The sequence below is a fragment of the Pocillopora damicornis genome, chromosome 1, assembly GCF_964200805.1.
Source record: "Pocillopora damicornis chromosome 1, jaPocDami1.2, whole genome shotgun sequence".
Lineage (NCBI taxonomy): Eukaryota > Metazoa > Cnidaria > Anthozoa > Scleractinia > Pocilloporidae > Pocillopora > Pocillopora damicornis.
Genome location: NC_142670.1, coordinates 31730933 through 31745780, shown reverse-complemented (window position 1 = coordinate 31745780; position 14848 = coordinate 31730933). Strand labels below are relative to the sequence as shown.

General features: G+C 35.5%; 1 protein-coding gene and 1 long non-coding RNA gene across 2 annotated transcripts; one reads left to right on the top strand and one right to left on the bottom strand.

The window, feature by feature from the left end:
* Positions 1–619: 619 nt before the first annotated feature.
* LOC113682410 (cholesterol 24-hydroxylase) lies at positions 620–5981 on the bottom strand. Its single transcript, XM_089189813.1, has 5 exons — positions 5503–5981; positions 4754–5160; positions 3658–3991; positions 2636–2708; positions 620–2073 (listed from the first exon to the last, which is right to left on the bottom strand). The coding sequence occupies exons 1-5, from the start codon at positions 5693–5695 to the stop codon at positions 1575–1577; spliced, it is 1506 nt and encodes a 501-aa protein (XP_089045939.1). The 5' UTR covers positions 5696–5981; the 3' UTR covers positions 620–1574.
* A 77-nt stretch (positions 5982–6058) lies between these two features.
* LOC149053319 (uncharacterized) lies at positions 6059–12214 on the top strand. Its single transcript, XR_016181990.1, has 5 exons — positions 6059–6298; positions 7274–7325; positions 8842–8884; positions 9715–9785; positions 10464–12214. It is a non-coding gene; the product is annotated as an uncharacterized LOC149053319 (long non-coding RNA).
* The last annotated feature ends 2634 nt before the right edge of the window (positions 12215–14848 follow it).

Here is a 14848-nt window from a genome sequence, read left to right as displayed (position 1 = left end):
TTAAAGCTTGAAACAAGGCAGGGAGGGCCAAGGAACATGGAGGCATAGGTTAGTGGTGTTGGACTTCAGGTCAAGAGGTCTGAGCTCAAGACCTGGCTGGGTAATTGTGTTGTGTTCCTGGGTAATAGCAGAGTTCGCAGAGCATAGCCCCATAATTATACAAAATACTAGTAGCCCATCAAGCCAAAAAAATTTGGATGTACAACTGTACAAGGTGCTACTTTTGACATGCATGGTCAACTGTACTGCAGGCATGCCAATGCCATGGCTTTGTCCAGTAGTCCAGTGGTCAGTGCACTGGGCTCCAAGTCAGAAAACCCACATTCTAGTCATGGCCAGGGCAAGGCGTTGTACCCTTGAGACGTGCAGTAAAAAAAAATGTGAGCTCCACTTTTAGGCTTAGCTAAATCTGTATATTACACTTTACTCTTACAGTGCCTTTCTCTACCCAAGAGTATAGGTGGGTACCAGCAAATTGTCAGGGAAGCCTGAAGAACCTTGCAATGGACTGGCATTCCATCAAGGGGGGAGTAACAGTAATAACCCCTAGTGACTATGTGCTGAGAAAACTGGGATAAGTGTCTTAGCTCATGTACAGACTTCACCAACCTAACTTGTGTCAACCACATCTTCAGAATTTAATCCTTTAACTCCCAGACCAAATTTGTAATTCTCCTTACTGTAACCCATACAATTCTTATAGTGTTAGTTCAGAGAATTTAGTATTGGATCAACTAATTATCCCCAAATTGATCTTTTTCTTTACTCTCATCACTTATCTGGTTGATATTGTATTGATATGTAGGTGAGAAATTCTGTCTTGGTCACTCATGGGAGTTAAAGGGTTAAAAGAATATTTTGCTTGACACAACAAGGGCTAATAATTATAAATTCAAAACAAAAATGTCTATTCCCTTCAACTGTGAATGTATCTTCGAACCTATAAAAGTTTACAATCATGGTACTTGTTTGTAGAAAGAGATAAATGACATGTAATAAAATTTTTGAAAAAGTGAATACTGTGTATCCCTGAAAAAGCCCCCTCCCCTGAATAAGTGCCTCCCCCCTAGGCCATAATTTCAAACAAGTTCCCCCCTTCCCCTTCCTTAAATAGTGGAGATAGAAGGAAAACCTGTTTCATCCATTGCCAATTCTTCATTACCTATTAAACCTTCAGAATCCACGCAGGAGAATAGTTTCTTTTCTGTTCCAGTTACTTCTATCTCCATGTGCTTGCAGAGTTCTCCACCTTTGTTTTTTTAATCTGCTCTTTTGATTATTGTTGCGTTGCTATGCTAATATAATACGCATCCTTTCTTAATTAAGCACTCTCCTTCTAATAAGTGCCGCCCTCTTTAAGCTGAAATTTTAAATGAATGCCCAGGTGCTTATTCAAAGAAATACAGTATTTTTGCAATCAAGATTTTCACCTCTAATTATTAAAGGTGCACAATAAATTGTGTCAATTCATTAATAAATTCAATGTGAATTTCTAGAATCGTAAAAGGCAAAAGCCCATTCAAGTCTTTCCTTCATTTCTTTTGCTATCTTTATTAAAAAAAGCTAATTACCAATTATTTCCTTGTGGTTAGAGTACATATGACTCCATCTCTAGGCCTAAGTGTCACATTTTCTTCTTCTGCTGCAGTTTGCCCAGGCAGCAGTTCAAACTTAAATTCACGTAGCACTTGTGCCATCAAGACTTTAGCCTCAACCTGAGCTAATGTTTTTCCTATGCACGACCTTGGTCCAAGAGAGAATGGTGAATAACTGGACTGTAAAATATTCTCTTTGTGCATTGGAGAAAATCGGTCTGGATCAAATACATCAGAGTTTTCCCAAAATTTGGAAGACTTTTGGATTCCAATATAACTCACAGTCACATTGGTGTTTGGGGGGAGTTTGTAGCCACCAAAAGAATCCCCCTTTGGTAACATTCTCTGGATGCTAGCAACAGGAGGGTGGAGTCTCAAACCTTCTTTCAGTACCTGGCCAAGGTATTCAAGTTTACTTAGGTCTTCAAACTCTAAATCATTGTGGCTGCCGAGGATTTCTTCCAACTCCTTTAAAATCCTAGTGAAAAACAGTATAATATGAGAGTAACCTTTTATCTTCTTATCATTTTCATGTGATAATTGCAGAAGTTTAAAGTCAAAACATTGTTGGTTTATATAGAGGAAAAAAAACCAAACAAGTTTCATCAATGTTAATAAAACAAAACATTTCATAATGATTGCAATTGTTTAAAACCAACCATTTAAAATATATTTTGAACTTACACATACACTGTGAAGAAACAGAACATGAATCTCAGAACTGAACCTTGCAAACCTTTAAGAATTGAACCTTGTAAACCCTAAGAATTAAACTTTGAAAACCTTAGGAACTCAACATTGCAAACATTTATGTTATTTTTTAATTAGAACCTAGCATGAAACTGAATACTGATTATCTTATCAAAGGGCATGTTTACTGACACATGCATAGCTTCTATATACCAGAATCGGGATTAAGCCTTCAGGAGAAGTTGTTGTCCACAAGAGCAGATAGTTCTTTTTGACAAGCTAGGGCTTTGAAATCTTGTAAATCTAATTCTAGGCGGATATAGCCAATAAAAACCTTAACATACACTTACCGTTTTTCAATCTCAGGCTGTTTAAGAATCTCATATAAAGTAAATGAAAGCTGGTTAGAAGTTGTCTCTTGTCCTATTTAAAGAAAAAGGTACATTTTATATTAATTATCGATCAGGGTGACCAAAGAAGGAGAGAGATTTGATGATGTTAATCATCCATGACACTATTTTTTTTCTTTTGCAAGGCTTTTTTTTTTCTTCCACAGCTTCTCTTTTTCTTTTGCATTTCCTCTCTTTCCTCCTTTTTCTACCGTTTGACTTCTTTTTTTATCCAATGAATTTTTATAATCTGCAACCCACACTACCCATATTGTATCTTATCAGCCATGTTTCGCACTGCCATAATTGTTTCTGTTGTTGTTGTTGTTGTTGGTTTTTTTTTTAACCAAAAGAAGTCACAGAAGAAAAGAAAAAGTAACCAGGAATAAAAGAAGTTGCGCAAAAGGAAAAAAAAAGGTTGCAGAAGTCAATGTCCCTTCTAGGCCAGCATACAATACAGCTACATACCACTACATGTGCAAGTTAATTAAAATTACAATTTACAAAAACTACACTTTCAATATAAAAATGTGTCAGCATTGTTTCACACTTTGGCATCATCATAAGCACATAAGCATGGTCATCTTATTTCAATGGCCCATTTCTGAGTTACTGTTGGCCTCATCTTCAAAGGAATGCTCATCCTTTCATTTGGTTATAAGCTTTTATTCACATGCAAAGTTAACTCATTTTCATACAAATGGTGGAGCTACAGGCCTCGTTTTGAAAAAGAGGCAGAGGTAATTTGTAAATGACCGATTGTATCACATAGATACCACTGAAATATTCCCGACAACCAATTATGAATAGCAACTCAAGCTCATAAATTTGTAGCTAATCCTCATTTGCTATCTGTTTTACACCTATTTGGGGGATCAGATGGGCAATTAAAAATGGAAAGAATGAAATTTGATCAACAATTGTAAGTACTATTAAGATAAAATGTACACTGAATAATCTTTAAAAAAAATGGTTTGCTGTACCTGCCACAAAAATTGTCAAAAAATTATCCACTAAGTCCTCTATATCTAAATGAGGATTTTCCATTGCTTCTCTAAGGATGTGTTCCAGGACATCTTTGGGTGTGTCCTCTCCATTCCTTACAGCAGAGCAACGTTCTTCAATAACTTTAGCAGCAAAGGCTCGCAAATATTTAACGCTCTTAATAACAGAGTTTTGAAAGGGAAACATGGAAAACTGCAGCCTCCAGAATGGATTTCGAAAGCTTGATTCTACTCCTTTCAATGTTTTGGACACTGCACTGGGAAATTTAGAATTAGGGTCAGCTATAGTGCCGAGGTTGATTCCAAAGCCAACCTAAAATGAGAACATTTATTTCAATATTTCTACTGTTTGGTAACCCTGTTAAGCATTTAAGACTGACGAGCTTGTAATTTCTCCTTTCAGTATCACTCCTGAAATGTATGCTAAGGTCACGTGTCAGAATCGAAGAAATGATTGCCAACTATAGAACCTATACAAGGCTGTCATGGAGGGCGGGAGATGGGAGTCAAAGATGCAGGAGTACAGAGAAAAAGGTACCACTCCATTAAGCCTTCCAATACCAAGATCTCAGATGAAAATTGACTGAGATGTTGTCTTGCAGCTTCTCAGTCACAGATCATGGATGAAATTGATTTTTTTGTGGAAGAGGAAATCTTCCAGAGTATGGTAGTCAATGAGAGAAGTTAAGATCAAAGTCTGTTTCATGTGCTTTACACAGACTAGACGATGGATAGGTAGTCACTGACTATCATCTGCTGATACACCAACACTTGACAGATATATTACCAACACTTGAACGAGATCACTGACACTTCAACAACACTCAACAAGCCACATATTGACCCCCCATCAGTAGATGCATTGATCAAGTCCTGATGGATGGTAAGTCTGTCTGTTGACTGACTATTGTCCAACGTATCCACCAACTTTCAACTGATATATTGGTTGATAGTCAGCCCATATATTGGTCAATAGTCAGTCAATACATTAGCTGATATATAGGTTGACACTACCCACGGTACACATGACTCAAAATTTCTTACTGGTCACATTTGGTCACTATGGAATCCCTACCTTTCCAATGATGTCTAGGGTAACTTTTGCAAATTCATCTGCCATTCTAACTGATGTCTTCCCATCAGCTTTTTTGCGGAGCTCCTCCAAAAATTCTTCTCCAACTGAATTGAAGGATTCCATCAGATTCATCAGATACTTTCTGTGAAATGCTGGGTTTAGCATGGCTCGTTTGCGATGCCAGGTTTCATGATCAATCTCCGTTAAAATTCCGCGACCCAAGAGACGCTGTCCAAACACGCTGGCGGCTTTGGAATACACACGACTTGCCTTTGGCAAATTTAATGTGATTATGGCTTTCTTGGCCATGTCTGGATCAACAATGACTACAATCGGTACATGAAAGATCCAAAAAACAAACAGTGGGCCATACTTCTGATACCATTGAAAATGACAAGCATTTATACCTTTAAAAAAAAAAGAAAGCGAATATAGCATATGAGTTTCAAAGATATTTGACATCCTTTTGTTATATTCATAATCAACTTGTGAGACCAACAAATTGCACTTGTTCTCTGAGCTTATGCAATTTTCTTTTATCTTTGAATAAATCACTGAGGCTCTCCACTTAGGCTCTCCAAATCCAAATTGCACTCGAAATCATACGATTACCTAGAAAAGGTTTACCAAATTGAGTTAAACAGAGTTCAGAAGTTAATAAACCTTGAACTCATTACGGAAATTAAATTCGAGATCTACCCCTTTGACCTATAGATGTTTCGAAAGGCGAACTAATAAAATAAGCCTACCGCTCCCTGGAACGCGTCTTGTTTCGTTTTGAATAAACGGTATATTGCCTGAGAAGAAACCATCCCTTGTTGGACCCGGGATATGCTGGTAACGCCAGTGTCGATAAAAAACGTACACGCTGAAGGAGAGAAAGCCTACGATAGGAAGGAGAACGAAGATGGAAATGGCAAAAAGCACAAACATGAAGGCCATTCCTACTCGCTTCAGTTCACTTAGAAGTTGCTCAACTGAAAAATCGTAGATTCCGGGTTACAGTCATGTGACAACTACAACATGCCACAAGATAACATGTGCGTAAAGCTGACTCATACACCTGGCCATTTAGGTCAGAGATCAGCTTGATCAGTTCGTTGTAAAGATGCACGATTAGCTTTCGGTGCAGGCTTTTTTAGCAAGCAAGCGCTCAGTATTTTTTCAACGTTTTTATGACATTTCAGCCACCATCTTCAAATTTTTAAGCAGAGGGAAGTTGGGGAGAGAGAGGAATTCCTACAGAAGGGGTACCTGGATGATCACAGGTGTAGCGTTGCAGTCGTGTCTTCCGTTGTGGTTATGTCCTCACACATTATAACCAATAGAATGCAGTTTTACTTCTTCCAATCAAAGTGCGTTGTGATCGTGTCTTCTGCGTGTCACTTCCCAACTAGGGGAGGGATGCAAAGCAAAAGTGTAAAAAGATCGTTAAGATTTCCGCGCTCGAAGTTTGATAATTTCATGGGCTATCCTTGACACCTTTTGGGACGCTTCGGATTGGTGAAAGAGTAAGATTCTGGTTGCGTTTTTAAGTACAATAAGGTAAGGTTTTCGTTGCACTTCATGCTAGTATTTTTTTAAATTTTAAATATTACAACCATTCTCCAAAGATCGCGTTCAAGTTTTGTGCTAAATTCCAGTAGATTTCATGTAGCTGCATGATACCTGGATTCATTGAATCCTTCTGTGTCGAGGACTGACTTTTTTATTTTGTTTGGGACATGCAACACCAGATATTACACGTCGATTGAAAACCAGGACAGCTCTCGGTGTTTCAATGATCAAAAACTTGTGATTTTCTTCCAGCCTCAATAATTTGTATTATGTTGCATGTAGCAGTCTCATAGTGTTTACAGTGGTGGCTATTATGGGTACAGTGGAAGACATGTATTCATTGTAAATGTATGGGGCTACGCAAAAATTCAGCTAGGATGTATGGTCGATGTTAAACTTCACATATCCTGGAAAGTTAACTTACAAACTGCTTACACATATGATGAAGATCTGGTCTCTTATAAAGGATAGGGTGCTGGCTCCTAACGCTCTGCAGCAAGTAACAGTTGGGTCATCATTCTCTTTGCTCACCCAGAGGGACACAAATTTGCAGCAAAATTACTCATCACTTAATAATATGTGCTTTTCTATTTAAATCAGTGGCTGACATATGCCACTTTCTTTTGATCTATTTAGAATAAAGCCCCTTGAACTAAATTATGAGGAATACCACAATGATATGTATTTTGTCACCACATTTTACATACTTTTTCAATTGTGTGTTACAAACATTAAAATGAAATAAATACTAATTCATGCACAAATGAATACTTAATTCAATACAGACTATTGCCCATTATTAGCGATTATTGCTCCTACACTTGTTAGCAAGAACTTGGTCTTGTTGGCATTCATTGTGAGTGTCTGGTAATCCATATATCAATGGAGACACTCTCTGCAACTATCTTAATTTTGTGAAGAAAATACCAATCCTTTCACCCTTACTTAATATCATTCATACAGGCATGGATGAGAACCAGCAGCAAAGCAAAGTAAACAAAAGTGCAGATGAAAGGTAGCTGTTTTGCTTGTCCTTGGTGTAAAAATCAGTTTCCTTCTGTTTTGTTAATGATATGAATGAAAAACGCATTTTGTGTAGAGAAAGATAAAATTTAGCTCCTAGCCTAAGTTATGGTGAGATGATATGTCACTATCAATTTGGCCTCTTTTAAAAGTAAAAGAATAAACTAAGGATAAAACTAAACCACAGCATACCTATACTAAACCCTCAGCCTATTTGTATCAATATTATTATTTTTTCTGGTGTTTTAACCCAATAGATTCAATCCACTTACAGACATAGATGGTGCCTGTAAATTTTACCTTTATTCTTAGAGTAAGACACATGTAGAAAGCAATATTTCGCAAAACAACAACATTATGTATGCAAATTTTAAATTTTTCCAATTTTTTCTGCTTGACTTTTTGAGTGGTTCCAGGATTTTCTTGTGCAAAGAGTTCTAGGTGAATGTACCAGTCACCATGTTTTTTGGTATGATGGTTTACATTGATTGCTGTGCTCTAAATTCATCATTGAAGTACCAATTAATTCCTTTGTCATCAGTAATTGCTTTAAATATACTGTGTCAGAAATCACTGCACTGTGCCCCAAATTTAATGTTGTCCAGGGCACAATTTCACATTTTTGAGCAAGGCAAAGGTAAAAATCAAACAAGACCACACAGACATCATCTACGAGACAACATTACTATGTATATAATGTTTATATAGTTCGTTATGTAAAAGCTACTCTATTCATCAAATCAGTGTCAACACTCTCCCTCACTCTCTCTTGTAGCAGATATAATTTTTAGCCAACTTGAGAAATAGTGGCCTAAAATGGACATCCAAACTTTTAAATTTCCAGGGAAAGGTTCCCCAGACTTTGCTATCCAAGTGGGAATAAATGGCTGCCACACTGTCATTTTTGTCCCTCCCAGCTGCTCAAATGGTTTCCCTCCTTTCCACAATCTTACCAAAGCCCCCATATGTGTAGTAATAAAAACATTGAAGTGCAGTGTGCTATATCAGCAAGAGATGATAATCATGCACACTTTTAAGTGAGTCATCCTAGCAGATGTTTGGTGAGGTATTACATTCTGTGCTCAAAATCTAGTTCACATAAACCTGGGGAAAAAGAATAGGGTGTAATAGTCAGGTCGGTGAATTGCTACAAGCTTTAGTTTGATACCACTACTCATTTGGTTATCTATTTGGTTATCAATCTTGCCGGTAATCTTTCTGGTTATTTGGGTTTTTTATGGAACCTCTTCCCATCAAGAAGAAGCATGGTATGTGTTTAAAAGTTGATAGGAAAGAAAAGTAAAAAAAAAAAAAAAAAAAACGGAAATAGGGGAGGAACAGGATGATACCAAAGACAGTGGTACATTTTTTTTTGCGGGGGGTAGTTTTTTTATTTTTGAATTAGGGTTCTAGCCTAAGTATGTCTAAGTTTCTACACTTGTTTATTCTTGTCATTTCTTGCTTTAGGAAGTGAGGTAAAATTGTTTGAATTTGTTTTTTCATTACAGCCACTTGAGTCTGTAAATGGAAAGAAAACACTGAAAAATGATGGTAAGGAACACATTGCTTGCACTATAAAGTACTGAAAGTAATTTGTAACTCTCCACATTTGTTATTTACAATTGATATGCTTTGCACAGCTGTTGTGTGATAAGTGAAGAATTAGTTAACTGTATCTCAAAAATTAAATCAATTTAAACTGCAGCGAAAGCTATTACTTTTATAGTTATAAAAGTATCAAAGGTAACCTCTCTAAGAACCTTCCCTAGTGTCTGTGTTATAGAGGTATCCACTAAATATAGATTAATTTATTAGGGAATGTAGGAAGAATAGTATGCAACTGAATGATGCAAGTTTCAGCCAGTTGAGGGTTCTTGCATTTTTTATTGTGGTGCTAATGGTGTCTCAGTCAATTGCTAACTTAGTATTTAAGTACTAGTTGTGGTTGTTGATTATTTGACTTTCCCTAGATGTTTTTTATTGGTGGAGCCAAAAGAAAAAGTTTGTGAGGCCATGCTTTAAAAAAATGACAGGAAGGCCTTAAAAGCTTACTTAGATCTTTATGAAAATGGAGGGTTATTTTAGTGGCAGTTACATGTAAAGATAGGTTGCCAGGGCCACTTAGTTGGAGTAGATTTATAAGTTAAAAATACTACATTTGAGCTTAAATTTTACACGGATATTATTCAGGTATGATGGAAATTTAAAAGCACATTCTTGTCTCATTCATAAGCAATGCTATATACTCCACAGGTGTCAAATTTATTAAATTTTGTGTTCAGAATTACTGTTGGCCTTGATAGTTTTAACATTATGTAACATTTAACATTATATAACATTGTTTTTATTTGCTAATGAAAGCATTGTGTGCTTTTTTATAGCCAGTGAACCAGATGATGAAGATTTTGCCCTGTTTGAGCTCCTCAAGCCTCCCAAAGATGCTTCTTATAAGGTATGCAGAATTTGTGAGTGATTTATAGTTTTCTTCTGTTTAGGTTTTCTCTTACTTTGTTGTTATTATTATTATTATTATTATTATTATAATTATTATTATTTATTAAAACTATGCATAGATGTTCTTGTAACATGCTAAGTAGTTTAGGGGAATATCATTATTATTATTATTTTATACTATGCAGAGATGTTCTTCTAACATGCCAAGTAGTTTAGGAGAATATTATTATTATTATTATTATTATTATTATTATTATTATTATTATTATTATTATTATTATTATTATTACAATTATAATTACTATTGCTTTTGTTTTATGTGTCCTTTGATGACCAGTTTTGGATGTTTTTTAGTGCCTTATGTCTGCAATAAATTTTTAAGGGAAATTATTATAAATACATCTAATGATTGATGTTCCATCTTTGATTGCTAAATTTGTTTGTTGGGTTAACAGAAGGATGAGGTTGTTTTCATTGTCCCTTGAGTTAATTCATAGCATATTATCATTAACATACTGATACTCAAGGTTAGTGGTACTTCATTAGCAAAGAAGTTCAACCAACCCAATGAAAATAGGTCAAATGTGCATTTTAATACCAATTTGGTAAAGACAGTCTTTCATCAGCTGAGTGTCATTAAAGTTTCTTTTCTAATGGAGACTGATTTTCTTCACAGATTCCAACCCTACAGATTCTCTTTTTGAAAGAAGGAAGGAAGGAAGGTATTCCATGGCCTTAATGCCATCACTGAGCAATATCTTTTAAAACTAAGGAAGGAGAAAGGGATAAATGTTCCAAGAGGGTATTACCATGCAGTGATGACAACAGAAGAAATGGTAAATTTTGATTACTGGAGGCAGGTAAGGATGGGTAGGTTGAGACAAAGATTTTTCATTACAAGTGGGATAGAGCCTTGGAATTTTGGACCAAGGAGACCACAGAACTGATGTGGCAAGTATCTTAAAGCAAGTTGATAGTGATGGATGGGTCTAATTGAGCATTACAAAACAGCATCATTATGGAATTTGGAGAGACTGGAAATGGAAGCAACTTGAGGAGAAAGACTTTTTGTAATTTTAAATAAAATCAGTAAAGGAAAGCTATTTGGCACAGTGTAATACTAATAATTAAACACCTAACAGGTCATGTGTTTACTCTAACAGTTTCGATTGGGTTTTGAAGCATGCCTAATTCAAGTTATATCCAAAATTCCGCAGCTCCAAATTGTGAATAGTACCTAGACACGGCCAGAGAACATCAATAGAGAATGTGACCTCTTAAGCATGTTCACATCAGACCTATGACCCATGACCCATGTCCACAAAACCTCCTTTGGAGTTGTTTAGTTCCAGAGTTTCATGTCCAGTGCATTTCCAGAGCAGTAAAATTTTAAAAAATGACACAAACATTTAAATTACAAAGAATTTATTTAAAATCTTTACGTTTACAGCAACCCATATAAAAAAGAAATCTTACCAACCATTATGAGTGAATGGGTAAATAAAATAGCCTTGACTCCTCGATCTGGTGTCAACTGCTTTATTTTATTCAAAAGTATGTAAGGGCAAATTTGAAGGACAGAGTTACTTTCTGTAATCTGTCAAATAGTATTGAACAGTTAGTGCCAAAAAGATGCAAGTGAGTAAAAGGATAGAATGGATTTATTGTATATTAGTGCAGTGTAGTCTACTTTATATTTCACAAATTCCAAAAAATCACTATTTCACCTGAAGTTATTTACTTGAATTATTTGTACTGAAGATGTTTATTTCCATGGAAGTGTTGCATGCTCAAGTACAACTGAAGGGGTTTTTTTCTTTTTAAATACCCATTTGTTTGTTAAATGAGCAATTTAAGCCTGAATTTTGAGTTAGATTAATTACGGTTTGCACGTGTGGTTAGAAAAAATATTTAACACCAATCACTCCTGCTTAAATGACACAAAAAAAGTGTTTATTTGTTCCAAACACTTACAGTGTATCCTATTTATCAAGATGATTTTATTAACAAAAGATATCATAGCAGGAAAAAGGTAACCAAAAATTTATATGAAACATTAAAAGAGGAACAACTAGAGTGATTTTACTCAACCCATGAAACAGTATGTAAACAAACCTGTATGACACCAGCACGCATGTTTGATTGTTGGTTCACCCCATGTTGTGTGTGGAAAACATGACAAACCAAAAATTTTGTAATGCATAGTAGTTTATGACCAATTTCACCGGTTGGATAAAATCACTCTTCATATTCATCTACAATATCTTTTTGAGAAAGAAACTGTGACAAAGCCTTGACTTAGTATTAGCATGAATAATAGTTATTGCTCAATTGTCTTCTTTCGTGATGCATGTTAATAGTGACAAGAAAGTAATGCTTGTTAATATTGTCATCTGTTAAAAATTTGATTAAATCTGAATTACTTAAGTTTTCTTTTCTTTTCTTTTCTCATATAAGCATACTGCTTTTTGGGCAGATGTCCCTCTGGAATGAGATCCTTTTGGAGTGGCTTCCTTTGCACTCGACTCTTTAAATATTCTGTTACAATGTTTTATCTGATGGTGCATAGAACCCGTAGTCCTTTATGTATATGTACACTTTGCTTGTCAAGCAAAGATAAATCAATAGTTTGCCGTCAATATATGCATATGCATCTGTGTATACAGCGACTTCTGGGAAAATTTCCAATTGTCTGAAAACTTTTTTTTAACGCTAAATTGACTTAAATTCCAAGGGTGTGAGTAATATACAGACCGGTCTCAACAATTAGAACATCACAGTGGTGAAACATAGCATCAAAAATTGCAGACTGATAAATATTTTATAGGGAAGGCTACATTCTCTTTTCCAGCGATAAAAATCTCCTCAGGTTCAGTGATATTTGTCCAATAATCTCCAGGCTTTGTGCTGGGATTCTACAATGTACCGGCTAAAATTATTGACTTCACCCGAGGGTAACCTTTCGACACCTACCCCCATCCCAACATTCTTTTACGCGAATAAAGGGTGAAATTCCGGCGATCTAACTTACAAATGCGGTATATCTGTTCATTCCCATGCATTTCCATGTTTTAAGCGCATTCGAAAATCAAGACAATCAAATAGCTTGTACCCTGCATATGTAATGTATTCCAACTTGACATATCCAATATTAACCGCTATTTTCCATTTTTCATTGAATTCTTACAATTTATCCAGCTAGTAGAATATATCCCAACATGCCAAATCCAATCTTCACCCTAATTTTCCATTTTCTGAACCAACCTACGAGTGGATAATATCGTAACTTTTCCATATCCAATCTTTATCCCGATTTGTTCAAATAACTTTAGGAAAACGGGGTAAACCGTGACAATTCTTTCCACGAGTGGTTAATATCATGACTTGCAATGTCCAATCTGTCCCTGATTTTCCATTTGTTCAACGAATTCTAGAAAACGGGATAAATTTTGACAATTCATGCAAATGGAAAATAACCTAAGTTGTGATGTCAAATCTTTACCCAGATTTTCCTTTGTTTTAATAGATTAGTTCTAGAAAAATGGGGTAAACTCTGAGAATTCATAATACCCTTAGCTCACATATGCTATCTTTACTCCGAGTTTCCAATTTTGCCAAATCAAATCTTTAGCCCTAATTTTCCATTTTTTTCGTTTATTAGAGACAAGTAAGGTAAAATCTGACGATTAATCCCACATATGGGATACATCCTAGCTTTTCATAATCAATCTTCACCCCGATTTTCCGTTTGTTAAGTCAATTCTGGAAAAACGGGGTAAAATCTGAGTACTCATCCTGTCAATGGAATACATTACAACTTGTCATATTCAATCTTTGTCCCGGTTTTTTGCATTTTTCCAAGAATTCTGTAAAAATGGGGTAAAATCAGACAATTCATCCTACAAGTGAAACATCCCAAATTTTGGTTTGTAATCTTTACCCGATTTTCCATTATTTTCAGAGAATTCTAGAAAAAAAAATTCATCTCATAAAAAGAATATATCCCAACATGCCAAATGAATTTTTCAATGAATTCTGAAAACGGGCTAAATTGTGTCCATTAATCTTAAAATTGGAATAAATTATAACTCGGAACATCCCTCATTTTCGGTTTTTTACCAATTAATTCCAGAAAAACGGTGTAAATTCTGAGAATTCATCCCGAATGTGGAATGCATTCTAAGTTTCCATATCCAGTCTTCAACCCGATATTCCATTTTTATTTCAATGAGTTCCAGAAAAACGGGGTAAGTTATGAGAATTCATACCGTAAGTAGAATATATCCTAAGTTGTCATATCCAATCTTTGCCCCGATTTTCCATTTTTTGACGAATTAATTCCAAAAAAACAGGGTAAACTCTGAGAATTCATGCTACAAGTGGATATTACCCGAAGTTCCCGAATGCCATCTTTGCTCAGATTTTCCATTTTTTTCGTGAATTCTAGAGAAGCGGGACAATTTCTTAGAATTCATCCCGCACGTGGAATGTAACCTACTTTGTCATGTCAAATCTTTCCTGATTTTCCATTTTTTAGTGAATTAATTCCAGAAAAACAGGGTAAACTCTGAGAGTTCATGCTCTAAATGGATAAAACCTGTAGTTCCCATATGCCATCTTTACTCTGATTTTTCAATTTTTTTCAAGGAATTATGGAAAAACGGGGCAGATTTTAGTAAATTATCCTCCAACTGGAATATATCCTATTGACCTGCCACATCTAATCTAGTTTACCCCGATTTTCCATTTTTTTCAATGATTATAGAAAAAACGGGGTTCATTCTGAAAAGTCATCCTCCAAGTGGAATTTATCCTACTGACTTGCCTTCCATTTTTTTCCAATGAATTCTAGCAAAACGGGGTAAATTCTGAGAGAATATGCTACAAGTGGATAACACCTTTAGTTCCCATATGCTATCTTTATCCCAATTTTCCATTTCTTTTTTCAGCGATAAATTCTACGATTAGTGCTAATCGTTAGCCCTCAAAATAAAGAAACGCACAATAACTTGATATGTATTTAGACGTTTTTTATAACGCCCGCTTTCAGTTATTATTAAC